The sequence below is a fragment of the Corvus brachyrhynchos genome, unplaced genomic scaffold, assembly GCF_000691975.1.
Source record: "Corvus brachyrhynchos isolate BGI_N302 unplaced genomic scaffold, ASM69197v1 scaffold245, whole genome shotgun sequence".
NCBI lineage: Eukaryota > Metazoa > Chordata > Aves > Passeriformes > Corvidae > Corvus > Corvus brachyrhynchos.
Window position 1 is genome coordinate 614,085 of NW_008238988.1, and position 21,050 is coordinate 635,134.

A 21,050-nucleotide genomic window follows, 5' to 3' on the forward strand; every position below is an offset into this window, starting at 1 on the left:
AAAGACTGTGTGTTGTGTGCCAAAAGGCAGGTCTGTATGTTTCTAATGCATCAGTTTCTCTTCTGTGTGCTTCTGAATGCACTGACACTGATATTTTCTGTTGTGTAGATGAACCTATGGATAATTATTACATATGAGCCCCGAGGAAAGTTAAACTTTATATTCCAAATTCAATAAAGGGCAACATCTCACCCAAAGAGACAAGAAAAAGCTTGGAAGCAGAATTAAGTGTAATCTATAATGATTTGTGTAGAATGGGTGAAGTTCACCATCTGTAATTCATGCAGTTATTCCAGGCAGACAGGTCTAAAATCCATGGAGAAAGCAGCTAGGAAAGAGTTATTTGTTGCAGTGAGCAGCTCTGCACACCTGCATTTGGATTCTGGGAATACTCCTTTCCTTCTTATTTTTATTTTCATTTTTTACCTCTAATTTTTCAGCTGTTGTCCAGACCAGGCAGGGAGTAGTGGAATGTTCTCAGAATGGTTCAAAAATAGTAACATTTACAAAGAAAAAAAACTCAGTGACCTTTATTCTATTTTTGTGGGGGGTTTATTAATAAATATAGACCCACCCTCCCCCACATGGGTGCCTTTTCTTGGGAACGTTATTCTAATAATAAAAGCAGGCAACAAACTGTTTTTCCTATGGTTCAGCAATTATTTCCCAGCAGAGAAATCAATCTAAAAGCAACAGACACTTTTGTGAAATGTATACACATTGTCCACAAAAGCTAAATGAATAGTGCTGGAAATGTTTTTGTAGTAAATAACATTTCAGTAGGAAACTTATTCCCATCTTGAGTCTTTGCAACCCATAATTAGCAGCTCTCATTTTAAAAATAATTTTGTGTATTTTCAAAGCTTAACTTCTAAAGGGAAGTTTTTAATATAGGAGAAATGTGGATGTGTCCAGCTAGGAAAAACCACAGCGGAGAGGAGACCGCCTTTTCCTGCCAGCAAAGAAATCTAATTAAACCAGTGGCTTTGCTGGGTAACCCAAAGAAATTAGCACACATCTGTGTACCATACATGCACCACCAATGCCATTCCTGCACTTGGGGAACAACTGCTTCTTCCTAACATTTTCCCCAGAAACTGATTTGTTCTGTTTTGAGCTGGACAGACACATCCCCAGGGCTCACAGACAACCTGGACACCACTGCAGCCTCCACTGAGGAGGCAGAAGGAGCAGGGAGGGGAGGCTCAGGGGGCAGTGAGCCCCAGACACCGCTAATAGAGGGGTTACTGAACCCCCAACTTCTCAGATCCACATTAATAAACCTAATCCTGGAAAACACCTCACACTTCAGTTTGTTCTTGAGAAGGCCTCTGAGCCTAAAGCTCAAGATGCAAAGTTTTCTCAGGAGGAGTCTCTAAGGTCAGGTTTCAAACAAGGGTGATTCCAGGCTTCCCACAGGAATGGGCAATGCTGAAAAGGCAGCAGGAGCTCTGGTACAGGGACAAGCAAGGGGACCCTCTGTGTCCCCAGACCTGCAAGAACAAAGCCCACAGCACCAGGAGATGGTAACCCCAGCTCACCATTTCCTCCCATTAACTGCAAGGCGCTCATGCAGTGATCTTCATCTTCTTCTACCTCTTCCTCTTCCACCTCTTCATCATGGTTGTAAGCTACTGGGCCACTCTCCACAAGCACAGCTGCTGGTTTTTCTACATCAGAGGCTTCAGCCTGTGCAGCTGGAAAGGAAACCTGCATAAAAGAAGAGAGAACAGTAGAGCAGCTGTTCCTTTGGTCCAATATTTGCACAAAACTTTAGCAGCTTCCAAATGATAGGGACAGGAAGCTCATGTCCAGTGCTACAGGTTCAGTTGTTCTAATGAAAGTCTGAATGAAGGTCGGGCAAAACCACCCAGTTTTCACTTAGTCCAGAACCAGGCAACTGAAATATCCAGTAATGGTAACAGCAGAACAAGGATTCTCTGGCAAGCACAAGAGGAGAAGAAATCTGGGAGCGAAGGCTCCTCAGTAGAGCTCTGTGGGAGAACTTACAAACCTCTCCCACAGTGTGCTCAACTCACATCAGGCCTATTACAAAATAACAACGTTATTGACAATTTAATGATAGCAAAAATGTACCCTTCAAATCAGAAAAAGCCCAACATGTATTAGTTTTGACAGCTCTGGTTGGATTTATTTGGCGGCGCAATGAGCTGTGGAACAAATAGCACTCTGTAGACAGCGCTTAATGTGATGGCAGAGCACTCAGTTGATAATACACACTGGCACCTGTAACATTACCTATGGAATTCATCAGAATAATGATCTCCAAACACTAACTTGGGAATCGATCACTGAGGGGACCTGTTCCGTACGTGTTTGTCCCCAGCTGCTCCAACGTTAGGCAGGACACAGCACGGAGGGAGAGAAAGGGCAACACCACAAGGGAATAGAGGTGAATTTGGAGTAGGTAATACTGTCTTTGGTTCACTGAGGAGAGATCTGGGAACAGGGCAGGAAGCAGCAACACAGCCTGTGCCAGCACAGCCCAGGCTCTGGTCTTTCTGATCATTCTTCTCACTTTCATGGTGTGCTCAGTCTGGAGACCCACCTCCTTTTCTCATCCAGGGAAGAAACATCACAGGAGCTTTACCTCCATCAGCTTTGTAATAGGGTACTTTCTACATCCATTCTGTACTTGGGACTGTTTGGGGTTTTTTACACTAGAGCCTGTGGCACACAAAACCAGCCAATTAGTGGCAATTTGAAGAACCTTAAAGATTGACCATGAATGCTGCGTTGTCATGTTAAGAACTCCGAGAAGGGAATATTGACAGTACCTGTCACCAGTCAGCTGTTACCAGCACTGAGTCATCTCCCCTAGTAACAAAGATGGAAAAGACTGGGACCACTTCCTTGGAAGGACAGTGGTGAGGTGCTTCTAAAAAGGAATGGTCCAAGGGAGACCAGAAAACCCCAACTCCTCTGGTCCATACCATGAGAAAAGTGCTACAGTGCTTTAGGTTTTAAACTGCAGTACATAACTATGTACTGCTGCATGTTCTCCAATTCCATTGGCAGCAAGTTCTGATAAAGTGTTGTCGTTTATTTTTATTTATTTATTTATTTATTTATTTTATTTATTTATTTATTTATTTATAAATGTATTTACTTGGGATGCAGTAGCTCCTAGAATCCCTGTAACTCCAGGCACTTTAGAGATACACCGTAAGAGAAAATCCCTGTACCAGAAAGTTGACAGTCTAATTATTTAGACATCAAAGCTGTTCCTGAACTTGTCATATACCATGACAGTCAACCTAAAGAATCTGCCTGAGTTTTTCAAAGCCACCTCAGGGTTTGTTACTTGGGATGCAGTAGCTCCTAGAATCCCTGTAACTCCAGGCACTTTAGAGATACACCGTAAGAGAAAATCCCTGTACCAGAAAGTTGACAGTCTAATTATTTAGACATCAAAGCTGTTCCTGAACTTGTCATATACCATGACAGTCAACCTAAAGAATCTGCCTGAGTTTTTCAAAGCCACCTCAGGGTTTGCTCCAATAGCTCATTAATAGGGCAAAAGACACCCATTAATTGTAATAGAAAATCAAGTATTTAGATACTCGGATCAGTCAAAGACAGGTTTTCATGACTTTTTAATGCTCAAATTAATAATATTATTTAGAGGAACTTCCCTCCAGTTTATATTTCCTACCACTGCTTTTGCCTCTAGAGTGATCAAATTGAGTCCATCTTGGTATAAGCAGAAATAGACACAACAGTTTGAGACAAATCAGCATCATAATATACATCAATTTATATGTTTAAAAGTATCCATCTGCTCTGAAAAAGTGGGTGAATATAAAGGAGCTACAATTGAGTCATTATTTTTTAAAATTGCACCATGCTAATTAAAATGTGACCTTTTTCTAATTATCATGTCCACTTCCAGACTGCTGTACTTCTAAAAATGTGCAGAGTTTTCTAATGAGCATAGAATAAGAAGTGAAAATGTATTTCCCTAGGCAGGATATCAAACTGTTTCTGAAAATCAATGGCTTTTTGTCATTTTAAAAATAAGGCAGTCAAACAACACCTTTAAATAGAACTTCCTGAATTCACTTCCAGACGTCCTGGACTAGAGTTTGGCACTTAGCTTTATGTTTGAATGGGCAATTGTCAAAGATGTTAAACTACCCAAGGGAACTGGTTCACTTTCAGAAGGGTGTCAGTGTCACACATTCATGGGGAAGAGGGACAAATTCCTATGGTATACTGAATTTTTAGATATGCAGTAGACAGTTCGTTGTACACAAAATACCTGTGAATACTCTGTACAGTGTGAAAATAATAGTGAAAGAAAGCAGCTGTTGTTGTTATCTGGTTTCACTATCTGATAATAATCCTGATCCCTTTGGGAGGTGCACAAAGCCACCCAAGCAGAGCTTCTGGCAGTGGCCAGTTACCAGCACTAACTTTCCTGTGGCACTATTACATTTTCAAAGTAAACAAACAAAGCAAAGAGCAAGCCAGGCTGTACAGGGTAAGCTCTTTCCACACTGGTCTCTGACAGAAGCCCAGCCCATCCCCGGGGTCAGCTCTGGCTGCACAAAAGTGGAGTTTTGCATCCTTCTCTGTGAGGACAGTCCACAGGCATGAGCTCTGCCCTCTCCTACCCCTCCTGACCATTTACTTGACATGGACCTTTTTAGATGCTTGCAGGGAGTTTTCTCTTTTTTGCTGTCCAACGAAGCATTAGGAGGCTGTGCTAATGTTCCTAATGAATAAGTAAGGGAAAGTCTGGGTTAGAAAACAGCCAATCTCAGCTTTGCAGTGTTCACAGTAACCAACTCTTGGCCTGATCAGAGAGACAAGACTCATTTCTTTTACCCTTATCTATTGCATGACCAGAGCCAGGCTGAGAACAGCTTGTGGGAATTTCCAAACTCAACCTGTTGCATCAGAAGTGCTGGACTTTTCATACCTGTTCTGTGGCAGCCTTCTTAGCAAACTGGGTTGAAATCAAGGGTCTTAATCTGCAAAGAAGGAAAGAAAAAATGCTGAACATCAGAAAAGTTGCTCAAGAGTTTGACACAGAGTATTCAGAATCCAAACAGTGAAAGCACTTTGCTAGTGTTATGTTGTGCAATTACTTTTTTAATGATTTAAGATAAAGAGCAGAAAGCCACAAATGCCATGACAATTAACACACACATTCCCTTGGAAGCATCTGTCCCAGTTCAAGGTAATAATAAAAGATACCAGCACAGTAGCAAAACCTCATCTCAAACCACAGCCCCTGCTTCTCCACAAGGTCTTTGAAATAGCTGGGTTTGTCACATTTTACAAAAATCAAAAGAAAACAGATTTTTGGAAGAATGCAGACATGGCAAGACTGGGTCACACTCAGATTACCTAGCACTGGTCTGCAACTGCTTCCCTGTATCTGATGATACATAGAGGATACCAGTAAGATTATGCATGCAGGATACCATAATCATCACAGACAAGATTTTAACCTCCAGCTACAGAAATCATCAAAAAAACCCCAGGGACCCTGCATACCTGGAATAAGAAATGACAGAAATTGAACATAAACATTTTTAAAAACTCTGCAACAGATGTGAAAGAGACCTGCATATTTGGGGAGAAGAGCTGGATCAGTATAACTTCACAGCAAACTGTAAAATATTATTACTTCTGAAAAACATTTCATACTCTGTTATTTCCTTACTGCCATGAAGGCTGTTCTCAATCCATCATTTAGTGTTACTTTCTGGTTTCTCCTGCTCATCTAGATGTATCTAGTCACGAAGAGGATGACTTGCTTTCTACAGAAACACTGCTCAGACAGCTCCTCAAGCACATCTTTTAACGAAGTCTAGGCAAACAACTTAATGAATACCAATTTATGCCTCCAGAGATACAGCCTTTTATGATAAGGAGAATTTTACTCTCATTTTTCTCTTAGTCATTCCTCCTTGTTAACACACAGAAACTCGTTGTTTTCCTACTTATTTATATATTTCAAATAATCACCAGGAGGAAACAAATCCCCAGAGAATGAGCAGGGGAGACTCAGATCATTATCTCCAGTGGCGAAGACTATATTAAAATACAACATATTGGCTAAGCTCCAAAATGGTTCAAAAACTGGTCATCTCTGAAATGCTTTGCAGGACCCAAAAGGCATTTCAGCAACTCAAGTAATTCAAGGTGCCTCCTCACAGTAGATCAAAACAAAAAGAAGCCAAGGCAATGTTTCAGGAGCTGCACCACGGAAGAATCCAGAATACATTATTCTGCTACAGCTATTTCTTGTCATATTACATAATTATAAAAAAAATTCAAGAAAGAGATTTTCTTGACCTACATAAATATCTATTACTTACAAATCCTGGTGGACTTCTGGCCTCAGAGAGAATGTATTTGAGGGCACGGACATGCTCCTCCCTATGTGCCCAGCTTTCTCTTTCCATTATCTAACCCCAAGTGTAGTTTTCACCTTTAAATGCCATCTAATCCAACCCCCCTGCAAGAGCAGGGACACCTTCAACCTGACCAGGTTGCTCAGAGCCCTGTGCAGCCTGACCTTGAATGTTTCCAGGGATGGGGAATCCAACACCTCTCTGGGCCTGTGCCAGTGCCTCACCACCCTCATAAGAAAGAAATTTCCTCCTTAATTCCTGAAATTTGAGACTACCTGCCTACTTTCAATCACTGTTTTCCAAAAAAACACCCTGTTTAGATGCTTACAAACATATGGATGCAGCAAAGCCAAAAGGTTGCACAGCTGAAGGATTCTAATTACCAAACAAGTTGTGTTTCATTGACAGGACTGAAAAACACCCAACACCGGTAAGAAATGAAGGACTTTTATTTTAAACCCATACTCATGATTATTGCAATTAACATTGTACCAAAGATAGCACCTTTTCCCTCCTGCTACCCAAAGACATCAGACCTCCCTGGAGCACCCTGAAAATATTTCCTCCCCCCAATTAAAATCAAGCTGTTGAGTAAGACTCACAAGGTAATCAGAAACTGCTGACATTTCTTTTAGAGCAAATTATACATGTGCTCACACAGTGAAGAAAACAATCACAGCTACAGGAAGCAGAGAGTAAACATTCCAGTTTCATTTTAATTAAAATGGTCCCCTAATGAAAATAAAAAGATTCACGCTTATGAAAAGCCTATTTGCAAAAACTTTAGTGCTACATCCAAGAGCCCTTCTATACCATTTCTCAGCAGTGAGGGACTCTCACACCCAAACTGAAATTAAAGCTGTATTTCTGTTCCATGATAGCCGCTCACAACACGCACATCTTTGCTTCCTTACTACAAATACAGCACTGCCATCCAATTTGGGCAATACAGTTTCTCTCCCAGATTAATCTAAAATGCACACCAAAGCAGTGGGGTGGATCCTGCTCCTGCCATGGATGGTCAGCACCTGCTGTAGGCCAGATCCAAGGGGGTCACTCATCACCTGGGTGGAACAGCCTGGCCCACTGTCCCTCCATACTATCTGCTCCCTAAAACACGAGTCACAACACTGGAAAAAGGTAAAACCATCACAGTGAGAGACAAAAACGTACTTCCCCTCTGAAATAATGGCTTTGATTCAAATTACAGCTGTAAAAGTTATAAATATATAACCCCCTTGGCTCTCCTTATGCCTACGGAGAACCCTACTATTACTGTACAAAACCATTTAAGAAGGTTTTATAGTTGGGGTGTTGTTTTGCTTCTTAAATGCCCCAATGTCCTGACCTCCTTAAACCAGAGCAGCTGCTGCCACACCAACCATATGGAGCAATAAATTACTGGCTGCCATGGCTACAGATACGGGCTCCTTCTGCTGTCTGGCTGCACCTCAGAGGGTGGAAAAAAAGTGTCTTCACGGAAGAGCATGACTGCTTTTGAGGCTGGATAGGTCTGAGTATTAATGATCAAAAAAGCACCTTGAAAAAACAAGTAATTGAAGTATCTTATCCAACTTTCACTGGGCATGACTCAACCTCATCTGTAAAAGGCTACCAAGGGACACACACGCACATATACACCACAGAAGAAAGATCCTGTCCATCAAAGTCCAGACTGAATTAGAGGTTCACAAGCTCCATAAATAGTAACATCCTACATTAAGGTACAATTCCATATATACTGAAGTGAAAACAGCATCTATTTAAAATGTAATGTTGTGACTGGAAAATAATGGGGCTCCTGGTCTTCCAAAGTGTGTCAGTTGTCACTCACTATTTCTGATGATTTCTAGTTTAGGGCACTTTCCTTACGAACTTTGCAAATTAACACAGTACCTTGTGGGAGGGAGTAACAGAACAAGCAACTTTCTGAACAGCAGTGTGATCCATAAAAGGGGATAAAAAAGATTTCACACAGCCCCAAGTGTTACATCCACACTTCAAACTACTTCAAAAATTATGCAGATCTACTAATGCTCATGTCAGCCAACACACATAACACTGGAAACAGATCATCTTGACATGTTTGCGACAAAAACTAATGGCATGGTACAAGGCATCAGAGGCTGCTCCCTGCCAAATCTGCTCCGCTCTCAGCTGAGATGTGCATGATAACGTCTGGGTTTGTCCTCCAGCTCAACAATTTAAAAGAAGATTCAATATAACAGCTCCTGACAGGGCTGGAGATCACACAGACTGAACTTTCAAAGCGTTTTTCTCTGAAAAACAAGCTGGCTGTGACAAACAACAGTTTTTATTTTGCTTATTATTTAATAACAAAAGATTACACAGCACAGTACATAAAGGAGAAAGAGCAGTGAGAGGTAATAAACCCACCTCACTTGCATCAGGCTGTTCATCCACCAAAAAGTTTGACAATGCCATAACAATCTCCTCAGTGCAATTCTGCAAGTAATTGGGAAACTCACCCAAAGCTCTGTTTCTTACTGAATTTTAATTTAATCCACCCAAGTAGGGAACATCTTATTGCTGCTTACTGCCCATACTAATTTTATACACGGATGGTCCCAGAATACACAATGGGAAGCAGAGATCGAACAGAGCCCACAGCCACAAGCCTGCAGTGTAATTATGCAGGTCATCCAAGACAACTGCCCATGAAACCTATATATCCATGCACAGGCCTTTCATGTGCAGGGACAGAAAAAGCTATTGAGAAATGACTCAACAAGAGACAGGTCAGGTTGTTCATGCTGGCCAAGATCCTCCTCCCACCTGAGGCCAGATGGTTTTGCCTCAGGAGGTCAGTTTACCAGACATCTGTGTGAGAAGGAAATTAATATAAATGTTTATCCAGGCTAAGAGTGCCCTTTAATTAGGTACCATCAATGTTATCCTTACCGGAAAGCTGGGAATTACCTCTCTGCAAGGATTTAAAGCTCTTCTTGGAAACACAACAGCATCAGGAGATACTGACCCACTGTCTGGCCATTGGGTCAGGACAAAGGGGTGACCCTCCTGGGCTTGGATGACTGCTCTTTTCCAGAGGGCAAAACAAAGACTGCAACGACAACCATAACCCTGGAGCACTTCGGGGTTTGCACATCCAGCTGTGCATCCCACCATCTTCTACATCTGCTTCCGGCTGAGAGCCAGACGCTCACAGGAGCTGTTCCCTCTGCTCAAGAGGAAGCAGAGGCACATGGCCAAGGCCATGGCTGGCTGTGACACCCATGAACAGCAGCATGATGCCCTGAGGACAGAGGCTGGGGGTCAGGGTGGCACTATGCCACCTCAGAAGTCCAGATACAACCACAGACAGCATCATGCTCTGTGGAATGATGAAGCATCCTTGATGCTCACACCTTGAAACCATCTGTGCCTGAATGTGAGGCAGAGGCAGGTGGTTTTGGCTTTCTCAAGATGAGGCTCTTCACCTGGTCCAGCTCACCATCACTGTGAAAGCCCCAAGGAGTTTCCCTGAATCACTCTCCCAAGTGACAGGGCTGCAGAGACCCCAACTAAACATGTCCAAAGTGCAACGAGCTCAGCTCACACACAGTGAGATCCCTTTGGAGATGGCTCACGCCAGTGCTGCCAGCTGTACAGACGTGACTCATGGAGCAGCAGGCAGGGCCTGAACCCTCCTGCGTACTAGCAGAGACAGCTAAGCCAGTTTGTGCTAACTCTGCTCCAACATCCCTGCGTGAACTTCAACTCCACCAACAATCACTGCTTTCGTCCTGTTTCCAAGCAAGCAACACTATGTAAAGAGCCATTTCAAGCAGGAAAAAAGCAAACTGAAGTGGCAACAAAAACTAAAGTGAAATGAGGAATTGTTTCCTCTTCTGATTCCCACTCAGTCCTCTTTCATGCTGCATCAGAGGAGCTTGGCTTTTATCAGTGCAGCACCAGACAACACTGCACTGAGAACATCTTCAGTGCTAATGAGAGCAGCCTCTCCCAGCAAATGCCTGGAACTGAGCACTGAGGGACCAAAACTCACAGGGGGAAACTGGAAAAAAGTAAGAATCTCTATCATTCACTACGGAATAGATTTACCAGCGAGGAACTAAGCACCTACATCACTCACCAATAGGCTTTTGAAAAGCAGGAACTTGGCTAGTGTGTCGTGAGCTGAACACCTATTTCAGGCTTTTCAGAGAGGGGCAGGGCCCATGACATCTGTCTTCAATAACCCAACTCAGAGCAGGCAATATTTTTCTGCAAAGCTGCAGCACTCGTTCCTCAATTAGATGCTAGAAAAATAGCAACTTGCTGTTCTTCCCACTGACTAAACCAACAGATTTTCAACGGCAAAAATGAAAAGAATGACATCTAAGGCCACCTCTTTGGGACCAAATGAAATGATGCTCCTGCAGCAGATCCCAAACAGTATCTGCACATATCTGCTTCTAAAGGAAATTGCTGCAGACCATGGGAAATTACAATTGCTTCAGGACAAGAAAGGCTGACTGATCTAATATTTCTGGTTGACACACCTTCTTCCTGGGTTTGTCAATAAAGAGACTGATGAGCTCATCTCTCCACAAGTCAGGAAAGTGTTAGTTGAAAATATGCTATTCCTTTCACCATGGAAATTTTTCCAGATGAAATGATGGCAGCAAGGCAAATCTGCACCTTGCTGAGAAAAGCTACTTAAAATAAGGAACCTATGAAGCATTTTAATGAAGGTAGATGAGTAATCATAATGGTCTCAGTTAAGCAAGTCTAATGGCAGTGTCACTTTTAAAACACGGGCGTGAGACAACTCATGTGGTGACAATCCATATGTCTTAACCATCGTGTCGCGCCGTCTTTCAAATGGTAACAGTGCAGAATGCAACTGCTGTGGCAGGAAGAACCATTATTAGCAGATAAGGAAAATAAAAACAATTTCAAAATCGTGCCTGAAACTATAGTAACAAGAAATGAAATTTTAAAAGTTAAATGAACACATTATCATCTCAACAGAAGGATTATGCTATTGAAAAATTCTCAGCAGTAGCACTGCCATCTGTTTCTGGTGCAAATATATTTTTCTAGACTCAAGCAAGGAGTATTACAGATATTTGCTTTTAGACAAGTGTTTTGATCAATCTTAACCTCATGAAAACTTCAAATGAGGCAAAAGATAAAAAGAAAACACCTTAGTAACCTGCAGTCTCTGGGAACAATTCACCGAGGTTGTTATACCCAACGGTGATGCCAGATCGATCGCTGGATCTTCCCTGTTGGCATTACAAGGACAAAAATCATGCCAGACAAAAGAGTAATTCACTTCTTCCATACCTCTAGTAGCCCATACCACTGGGCAAATTCGGTTTCTCTCATCCAATTACGCAGACAAAACTAATATTTCAAAATTCAGGTAACTATAGATTCATACAAGTAATCCATCAAGGAATAAAGATGGATGACTGATTTTTTTTTTTCATTGTGTCTGGTCTATTATACATTAAAGAGCAATTTCACTGGCAGCCATCTGGAAATCAATGTATTCCAAGCTTTATTTTATGATTACTAACATTCCCCTTCGTAACTCATTTCTAATTATAAGCAATAAATCACTCCTTCTTGCTTGTAATTTGTAACAGCCAATTATGGCAAACCTCTTATTTAAATAGCGAATCTCACTGTAAAACATCACATATTTTGAGGTATGCACAGAACACCTAATCAGGCAGCTGAATGGTAGAACGATGATTTAACATGGGTTTTGCAGCCACCAAGGAGACACAAACCGAAGAACCCACTCTCCCCAGTGCCCTGTGCACACCAAAACTTTTCAAAACTGAAAGCACGGGTCTCATCTGCCTGACTTAATGTAGAAGAGATTTACATGCAGCAGTAAGTGAGCCAGGACACAACTCAGGAAAGGCTGGTGTCAAGGATTCCCTTTACTGTGTCAGGAAATGAATAAAGAGGTTGTGGCAGAAGAAGCCGTAGGCTGGTTAAGTAAGAACTTCTGGGGAATGTCTAGTTTCATTTTAGGAACTAACAGTGAAAGAACACAGCTCTAAATTTAATACTTTAAAAAAACAACTCATGCGGCTTTTCCCACGTCTGGATTTATGTTTGAAACAGGCTGGCCTCCTCCTCCCAAGCCAAAGGACTCCCCCATGCACTGCCCAGGTGCTCAACATCACACCTACTCCCTGTTACACGGGTTTTGTAGGTGTTAGCATAGAGTATGAGCAAGGCACTCTGATCACTCCTCCCCATCCCTCCCAGCCAGGAGAGTATCGGGCAGAACAAAGCAATGAAACAGTCGGCAGAGAAAAAGTGTCACCAGATAAATCCAGATTCTTCCTTCTGGGAGAAGCCTTTAATGGTGGTTTGCTATGGCAACTCTCACCAACAGAACACCAGCAAAGAACTGTAGTGGAGGATGTCAGATAAGACCAAACAGGGTCAGTCCAAAAGCACAGGCAAGGACACAGAAAAAATTTTAGTTATATTTGTTCTTCAGTGTAGGTCTGAGTAGCAGGCATGTGAGTGCAAACACAAGAGAGAGGCTTCTTATAAATAGCTCTGCTGGGATTTGTCCGTTAGGAAAAAACCTCACTCTTGTCAGAAAAGTATTTGATACAATTTTGGACACAGAATTTATTACATGAGAAACTGATCTCAGGAACGTGGAAGTGGTTCCCACTGAGATTTTATTCGGTCATCACACAGCTCGAGTCTGTTCCAGCTTCACATCGTGTCATCTGGTAAGCGTTTACAGTAGGAATCTAGGGAACTGGATTTGGAAAAAATCCATCACAACTGACCTAAATCTGATCTGACCTGAATAATCAAACTGAATACCAAATTCAAAAATGGCTAGACAGAAGAGAGGAGCTGGAATTCCTCAGCTGCAGGAGTTATCTCGTGCCTTCCTCGGCCATACACTGGGTTAGGCACCCTCTTTCTTTTCCCGAACAGCCATGGTGATGGAGGCTATGTGAACACCCCCTTGTTCCAAAAGAGTCAAAGACAAGTGCACAAGTGCTGCAGGCTCCACCATGTTCCCGTTCCTTTTGAGATACCATTCACTCATGAGAAAACGTGGTGGTGCATTCCTCCCCCCCAGGCCGCACTGTGATCTAAGCGAAGCACCTGGAAATGGGGAATGGAAGATAATAGCAAGTATTAAGAAAATCCAAAGAGAATGCTTTGGGAGGGTGGTGGTGATCGTGTCAGTGCCATCTGGATGTGTCTTGGCCACAAAGTCACCCCAGAGGGTGACCTTGGCCAACGTGGTGCTGCAACAACCCCTGGGTAATGTCTTAGACCCACGGCCACACCAGCCCACCCTACAACCACGTGTCATAGTCACGTGTCTTGTCACCAAGCCATGCCTGTATTGCTGCTTCAGAGTCTCAGGGGGTTGGTTACACTGCCAGCACTGTTTTACTGCTCAGAGACTGAGATGAAGACGTACAGGTGCAGCACCACCTCAGTAACACGCAGCAACTCTCAATAGATGGATCATTATTTACAGAGACCTTGTAGAGATGTGTTCAACAAAAAGTTTCACCACTTTCAAGACTCCTTATCTTCTTTTTATGAGAGATCTAAGTATTATTTATTAGTCTTCTCCAAACACAAAGCTCAAAGGCATTTTAACATCTGGTTTACTCTCTCAGCAGTGAGAAAAAAGACACTCTGAAGAAAACTAAAAAATCACTGGCTTGATGTTGATGAAACTTGGGCAGTATATATGGCAAAAACTTTGAACGAGGATGCAAAAAACAGCCCGTAGAAAACTGTAAAGGGAGGGAGAAACAGACACCAAAGCTTATAAATTTCATTTTGAAAATAAGGCGTCATTCTTAGTATGCCTCTGGATGTGCATCTTCCCCATATAGAGTTCAAAAAGCTTTATATAAACTATACTTCTAAGCAAGCTTGTAATTAGCTAGGGGCAGGCTTGGCTTTAATTACAGCTTGAAGAGGCACACATTATGGAAATACTTAGCTAATAACCACAGCGATGCTCTGTTGATGGCTGAGGTCAGGCCAGCATGTGATTGCCATGTAACCACCTGAGTACTTTCTGCCTTGTGTAAACCGGGCTCCCTAATGAAGGAGCAGGACTGGTCTGTCAGGTCTTCCTCCCTGCTCTGCCATAAAGGCTAAGCCAGGCTTCGCTGGCAGCAGAGCTGAAGTGTCCTGAGTGCCTGCATCTGGCCTCCCTGCTCCTTACAAGTACGCTGTGGGATACCTGTTCTCACCTCGCCTGGAGATGCTGTACAAAAGGAACCAGGGAACCCGACAGAGAGAGACGAAACTGCACCATTTCAGCATCAGGCAAGATCAGCCTGCACCCAGAGCATGAATTGGTCAGATATCAGCACACACTGCGAACATGTATACATTAACCTGTACAGCTTTTTTCAGAGGCAGTATGAGGTTGATCCCACATCCCATCCCAAAAACTCAACAGGATAGTCTACAGGAAGAATATACGTCCAAGACAAAGTTCCTGCAAGTTCATACAGCCCTCTCACAATTTTGGATCCAACCTTTATTGACATAAGAAAGGACCAGAAAGTAAACTGTACTTTATTCCAACCTCAGAAGCTGCTTGCCTGGCAATCTCTACTTGGGTATAAGTATGCATGGATAATGAAGTGCAAAACCAATACAAATCACTGGGAAAATGGCTATTTACCATTGAATATGACACAAGTTTAAAATATGCATTGCTACACACTGTGGGTGCTTGCTCATACACTGTGTTATGTACCAATGAATTGCTGAACTGGGTCACAGAAGCCCTTCATGATCTAGAAGTCCTGTCTCCTTCACAACACATTTGGTACAGATAAAGAGATGAGTATAAAAATGCAGCCACATTTTCTTATGGAAAGAAAATTCCACATGGAAATGTTAGGAAAGAAAACAATATTAATTGCTGTTTTAAAACCTGTGTACAATATGTGCAAGTGCTTTTGAGAGAGGAGAACGCTGCTGCTGATGTGGGGAGCAGACATCACCATCTTCTCTGGTGTCTCGTGTAAGGCTGCACATCTGCAATGAAGTTAGGTGAGCTTTGCAGGGGATCTTATGTGTAAAGCAGAGTTACTTGATAGTGTTTTGCTTTAATACAGCTTAATACTAGTGTTAACATATAGAATTATCCAACAGCAACCTAACTGCAGGGGAGATGCCTCTCACAGCCTCTCATGCTGGTTTAACTGGATCAATTGGAAAACCTGTCCAGGTGAAGACCATGCTGCCCGCAGTTGGCTGCACGTGGCTGGTGAACAGGGGGCAGCTCTGGGCCACCCATCCCTAATCTGGCCCAGTTGAAACAAGCCAGGTCAGCCTAAGGAGACATCTGCTAACTATTATCTTTGAAATTGCTGGAGTTCTCACAACCAGTTGAAGAACACTTGCACAAGCAGGTCAGGCAGCAGATCTGAGCACAGAGCAGCTGAGTTCAGCTGGGAAGATGTTTTCCTGACCTTGGCTTACAGCCACTCAGATGGCTCCCCACACCTCCTCTGCACCAAGCCCTCACCTGGACAGGTGGAAGGCTGACCCCAATCTCAAACATTCAGATGACCAAAACTTCTGTAACTGGGAATCAATCACTCCCCGTCAAAGCAAAACATGGCAAAACCCACGTGACAAGATCTGTTTAAAAACCCTTACTCCACCTCAATTTTCTACTCAACCCTGGCCCCTGGTGCACAACTCTTCAGCCAACAAAAACCCACCTTCTGAGAAGAGCCAATGTAAAAGTCAGGCAAGCAATTCCACTTGCTGAACATCCTTTCCTCCATTTCACTGTAGCTATGGAAGATGCATTAAAAAGAAAATTACTGCAGCTACAAGGCTCCATTCAAAAACTGCTCGTCCACATCCTCAGCTCTGTGTACACAGAAATACTGAGGGGTTGGGGTTGTCCTTCAGCACTGTGCTGCTCCATCTGAGAGGGAGTCATATAAATGCTGTGTAAGCTACACTCCTGCCACAATTACTAAGATATGGGCTGTGAACAGTAAAAGAAGTTTAACTGACCATGAAATGTGCAAATACTACAATAAATAGATATTTATACCCTGTCGCATTTATATAGAATTCCTCCTTCCCATCCTGTCATTCATATTTTGTCACCATATTGTGTCTAGTTTTTCAGACAATTTTGGACATGTAATAGATTTTAGTACAACTCTAGTGACAATGTGTAAAATCTGAAACAAATGCTATCCATCTCAAGTAAATCCCTGCTTTTTCCTTTGTACCTAGCAGAGCTTGCTCTCCAACCCCATCGTGAAATAATTGTATTGAACAGAGAAGACAGCAAATTCCCACTGTAGTTCAAATCCCTCTAAACACTAACCTACATTTGAAGATCAATAAAAAAAATGCACTTTCAGGTTAATCTTCTGCCTTTTTTCTTTTTTTTTATTTTGAACTTCAACCCCTTGCATTAAAAATTCACAGCAAAGAAACTGATATTCCTGCAGGACCTGAGCCACTTGAAGTGAAGTTCTCAGCAGCACTGTGAGGCTGGGTATGCACAGCCCCTTTCCAGGCTTTGTGCTGCACGCACCCTCTCCGAAGGGAAGGGGCTCCCTGCCACACACAAAGAGGAGGCTGTTTGGGCTGAAGTCACAGCTTCAAAGACCAGCAGCACAGAATTTGCCAACTTGCTTGGCCATTCAAGCAAATGTCAACTGAAACAAAAGCACACCGAGGAAAAGTTGTTACCGAATGCCACACTGGGAAAAATAATGCAAATTTGTATCAATGATCAACTTAGCTTTAACTAAGCCTAATGAGCAAGTTGCTTATGGTTTTTTTTTTTTTTCATCACCACACTCATTTTGCTCTCTAAAGGCATTTCTGAAGCATCAGTTTTAGAAAAAACTTGATTTAAAAAAAAAAGTGACACCCTCCCCTGCTTTTTAAAGAAACTTTAATGTGTAAAGTTTAGATCTCCTACGTTCTGTACTTGGTCAAAATATGCAGCAAATGCCTAAGAAGTGCTTGGCCCCAGGGAGACAACAGTCTGTACAAACTCACTTGTAACACATGCCCGCCTTTCAGCTGTTTAATATCCACACACTGTATTTCCTTTATCGGCACTACAGAATCGCTCCACTTTGACTCAGTTTTTTGTGTCTACAAAGTATCGTGAGAACATCAATACTTGGCAAGCTAACATTTGGGCTTTTAGCATGACATCATAGATCTCTGGGTTACTTTGCTCCGTTGGTTAGTAAAATGTTACAGCAAATAAATAGTTGTATAAAAGAGGGCTTTTTGCTGTGTGGGTTTTTTAAAATGCAATTTAAGTGCTATACTGCAACATAAACACTTTTTACTGTGCATGTTTTTATGGAAAAACTTTTACAGAGTAAACTGCTTTAAAGAAACTGAATCAGATTTAAACACATGCACGATAGACTTACATTGGAAATTAATTTGGTAGCAATTTATGATCCTTTAGTGTGAATTTTCAGTCATTCTTAGAGCAAGAATTTATACGTTCAGAAGTGCTATGTTTTGCCTGGCCTCAATGGGAAAATTACAGCTCTAAGGTTCTTGTTACCTCTGGGCTTCAGAGTATTAATAATTTATTTGAAAATCTTAGTGGAAGAACAAGAAAGCAGCATAAACCTCTTAAACAAAATACGTTTCTACCATGAACACACTTCACACAAAGGTGCTAAAACCAATTGCCAACACTTGCAAAAGCTGATCATTCCAATATTGAATTCATTTACTGCCTCTACGTCTTCCCACTGAATTCTGATGCCCATGCAAGCAGTCCAAACATTCAAACCCCGCATCCATCTCACAGGATAAACGTGAAAAAAATGCACTTCAGAGACAGCATACGAGTCATGTGGTGTTTGAACCAAATGGCAGCACCACGCGGAGAGCCCGGGAGCAGACTTCTCTCATCTCTCGGTAAAAGCAGTCTGGGGAGGCCACTGAGCCAGTGCTGTCCCTGCAGTCATGCCCTGGGCTCCAGGCCCACCAGCCCTCCTGGCAGCACAAGAAGTGTTTTTGGCAAAACCACACTGGAACAGCTCCCCTCACCTGCCATGCGCCGATCCCTGTGATCCCTCTGCGGCCCCCATTAACAGCTGTCGGTGTTTAATGCACATTAGCTGGGACACAAAATCACACCTACGGGGTGTTCCAGCTTCCAGGAAGCTCAGGGCACAGGTTTGGGAGCTGGGCATCACCCATCGCTCTTCTGTAGACATCACCTAAAGAAATCCTCCAAGACGATGCAGGAGAGGCCAGGCTGATGCCGATGCCTGACCCACCAAACCCAGCTCTGCCACCCTCCCATTTCCCAATTTTCGGAAGAGGACTCCATCAGACTCACCCCAGAACCAGCAACAGCATCTTGGACCCAATCAAAGCTGATTGCTTCCAAAGGCTGGTATCCACCTTTGCCAGAAAGCAAGTCCAGGTGTGTGCTCTCTTACACAACCAGCATTTTTGCAGCCTGGCTTTTGCTTTCCTTTTCCTCACACATTTCAACATCACAGTTCAGAACAGATGATGTGCAAGCCCCTTACATTTTTTAAAGGAGAACAACACCCTGAGTAGGTGTCTTTAGCAGCAAGAGCTAAAACGTTAGGACTCTACATGTCAAACTTCAACTAAAAGTTGGCTTCACTTCTGACATGAACAGCATGCAAGCCTCATATTTATTAAAAACAGATGAAAGAACTCCCAATTCTTTTTGAATAGCAGAACTACTGAAGAGACCTGGTGGAGTTTAGCACAGTGGGAGGTTTAGTTGTCTATCACTACACATTTAAACACTTGAGGTCTCTGCAATAAATGTTGACTTGAATTCACCATCAAAAGACAAAATCCATGTTCTATCTGCCAAAACCTTTAGCAGCCTAAACAGAAAATGTCACAATTGATTTTCAGCAAGGGTATAGAAATAAAAACCAACATTTTTAAGTCTTTAGGGGATAGATAGATAGACAGATAAACAGCATGACAGACAGATGAATTTATTGCTACAGGTAATTTTTTTACTCCTCCTAAGCAAAAATCAGGCTTAAAATAGATTGTTACAGCTAAACAGATTAAGAAAAAAAAACCCCAGCCAATGAGTAATTTTATTGTTAAATTCTCTGGTCTGTCACAACCATTGGCCTGGAGGTATAAAGCAAGCAGACTTTTTTTCTAAAACACTACTGTTTTATTTGCATTAAGGTTAAAGAGCTTCCTCTCTCCTTGACTGGTGTCAGATATAATAAAATAAAACCATTTGAAAGGAGAAAAAAAACCCACCCAGAGCTACTAAAAGTGCTGTTTTGGAGGCTCTTTTCCTCTCTCTCTACTGCTCTGACAAAGTCATGAACTACCTTTGGGCTCACTTCACACCACAGAGCTGCTGCTGGGGTGTATCTGCAGAGCCCTCCCAAACCCCGTTCCCCTCACCCCTGGCCAGCTCCAGCTCTCACTGGTCAGGAGATGCATTTTCTGTGGGAGGAGGCAGGGCTGGTGCATTCGCAGATTCCCTCTTCTCTCTAAATTTAGCAGAGGTTTAAAACTCCTGATTTAAAGAGTGCAGTGAAATACAGAGCAAAGGAAACGCAAGCCAGCATCCATAAACTCTCAAGGTTGACTCCAAGCATTTACTGAACACACGATGCTGGCAAGCAGCAGCAGCTGCTGAGCTGATAAGCTGTCTGCTCTGCTCACAGCCAGGCTCCCACGTTTGAAAGGACTATGAAATAAGCAACTTCATAACACAGCTATAAGGGAATTAATGCTAATATTAGAAAAACTAATTTAAATAATCAGGCTCTGCAAAACGCAGTCCTACTAAGCAGCAAGCTGGACCATTTTCAAAGCTACCACGTAACCTGTTTTCATGCAACCCTTTTGACATGAACACCAGCATCAGATTTTAGTTTCCTCTTCTGTTTGCTACACAAAAACCCAAACAAACAAACAAAAAACTTAAAGCAACTGCTCCTACTTAAAATGGTTAAACATCTGTGAGAACGGCCACCAGAGTGGGGAAATAATTAGCTGACGATTTGTTTCTTTAGGACTAAATCCACTTTAACAGGGTCAACAGGAGCAATGGTGGAGAGAGGTCAAGACAGCTCCACTTCACACCAGCACAGCCCCCGGTTGCAGGCAGGAGTTTCGGCTTCCCCCATCCCAAGGAACGTGTGACAGCCCCACTCATGCGGGAGAATCAAACCAGACCTAGTGATTTACAAACTCCTTTTAAGATGTTTTCAAACCCTTTTGCACTTCTACTTGTGTGAGTGGCTGGAAAAAAGAAACTCAGGTGCTGATTCTCACGCAGAGAGATGAAACTAGCCCAGCCTGGCATCTTCATCCACCCCTCTCTCCCATTAGTGACCAGGATATGCAGCACCCTCTGCTTGCACATAGTTATGGTTCACCTCCAGCTACAGAGGACCCTTGGAAGTCAGTAAATGCTTCACCATCACGATTTATCTCTTTCTCTAAGCTCAAGAGTACCTTAAGGAAGAAATTCAGACTTCACCTAATCAGATACAGCTCCAAAAGGAGACAAAGATCTTAATTCACTTCAGTATTTGGCCTCGAACCCATGTTTTGACTACACTGTCTTCAAACACAGCACCCAACCTTAACCACCACTGAGACTCTCCTGCT

General features: G+C 42.6%; 1 protein-coding gene across 3 annotated transcripts in view; it reads right to left on the reverse strand.

Annotated features, from left to right (window-relative positions):
• The window catches only part of BRF1 (BRF1, RNA polymerase III transcription initiation factor 90 kDa subunit), a 159,940-nt gene that overhangs the window by 4,323 nt on the left and 134,567 nt on the right, over window positions 1–21,050 (reverse strand). For all 3 annotated transcript variants that reach the window (XM_008637261.2, XM_017738853.1, XM_017738852.1), the window contains 2 exons: window positions 4,946–4,997; window positions 1,542–1,710 (listed from right to left, as the gene is read on the reverse strand). In XM_008637261.2, coding sequence (XP_008635483.2) covers window positions 1,542–1,710; window positions 4,946–4,997 — 221 coding nt within the window. The remainder of the gene's footprint in view (window positions 1–1,541; window positions 1,711–4,945; window positions 4,998–21,050) is intronic.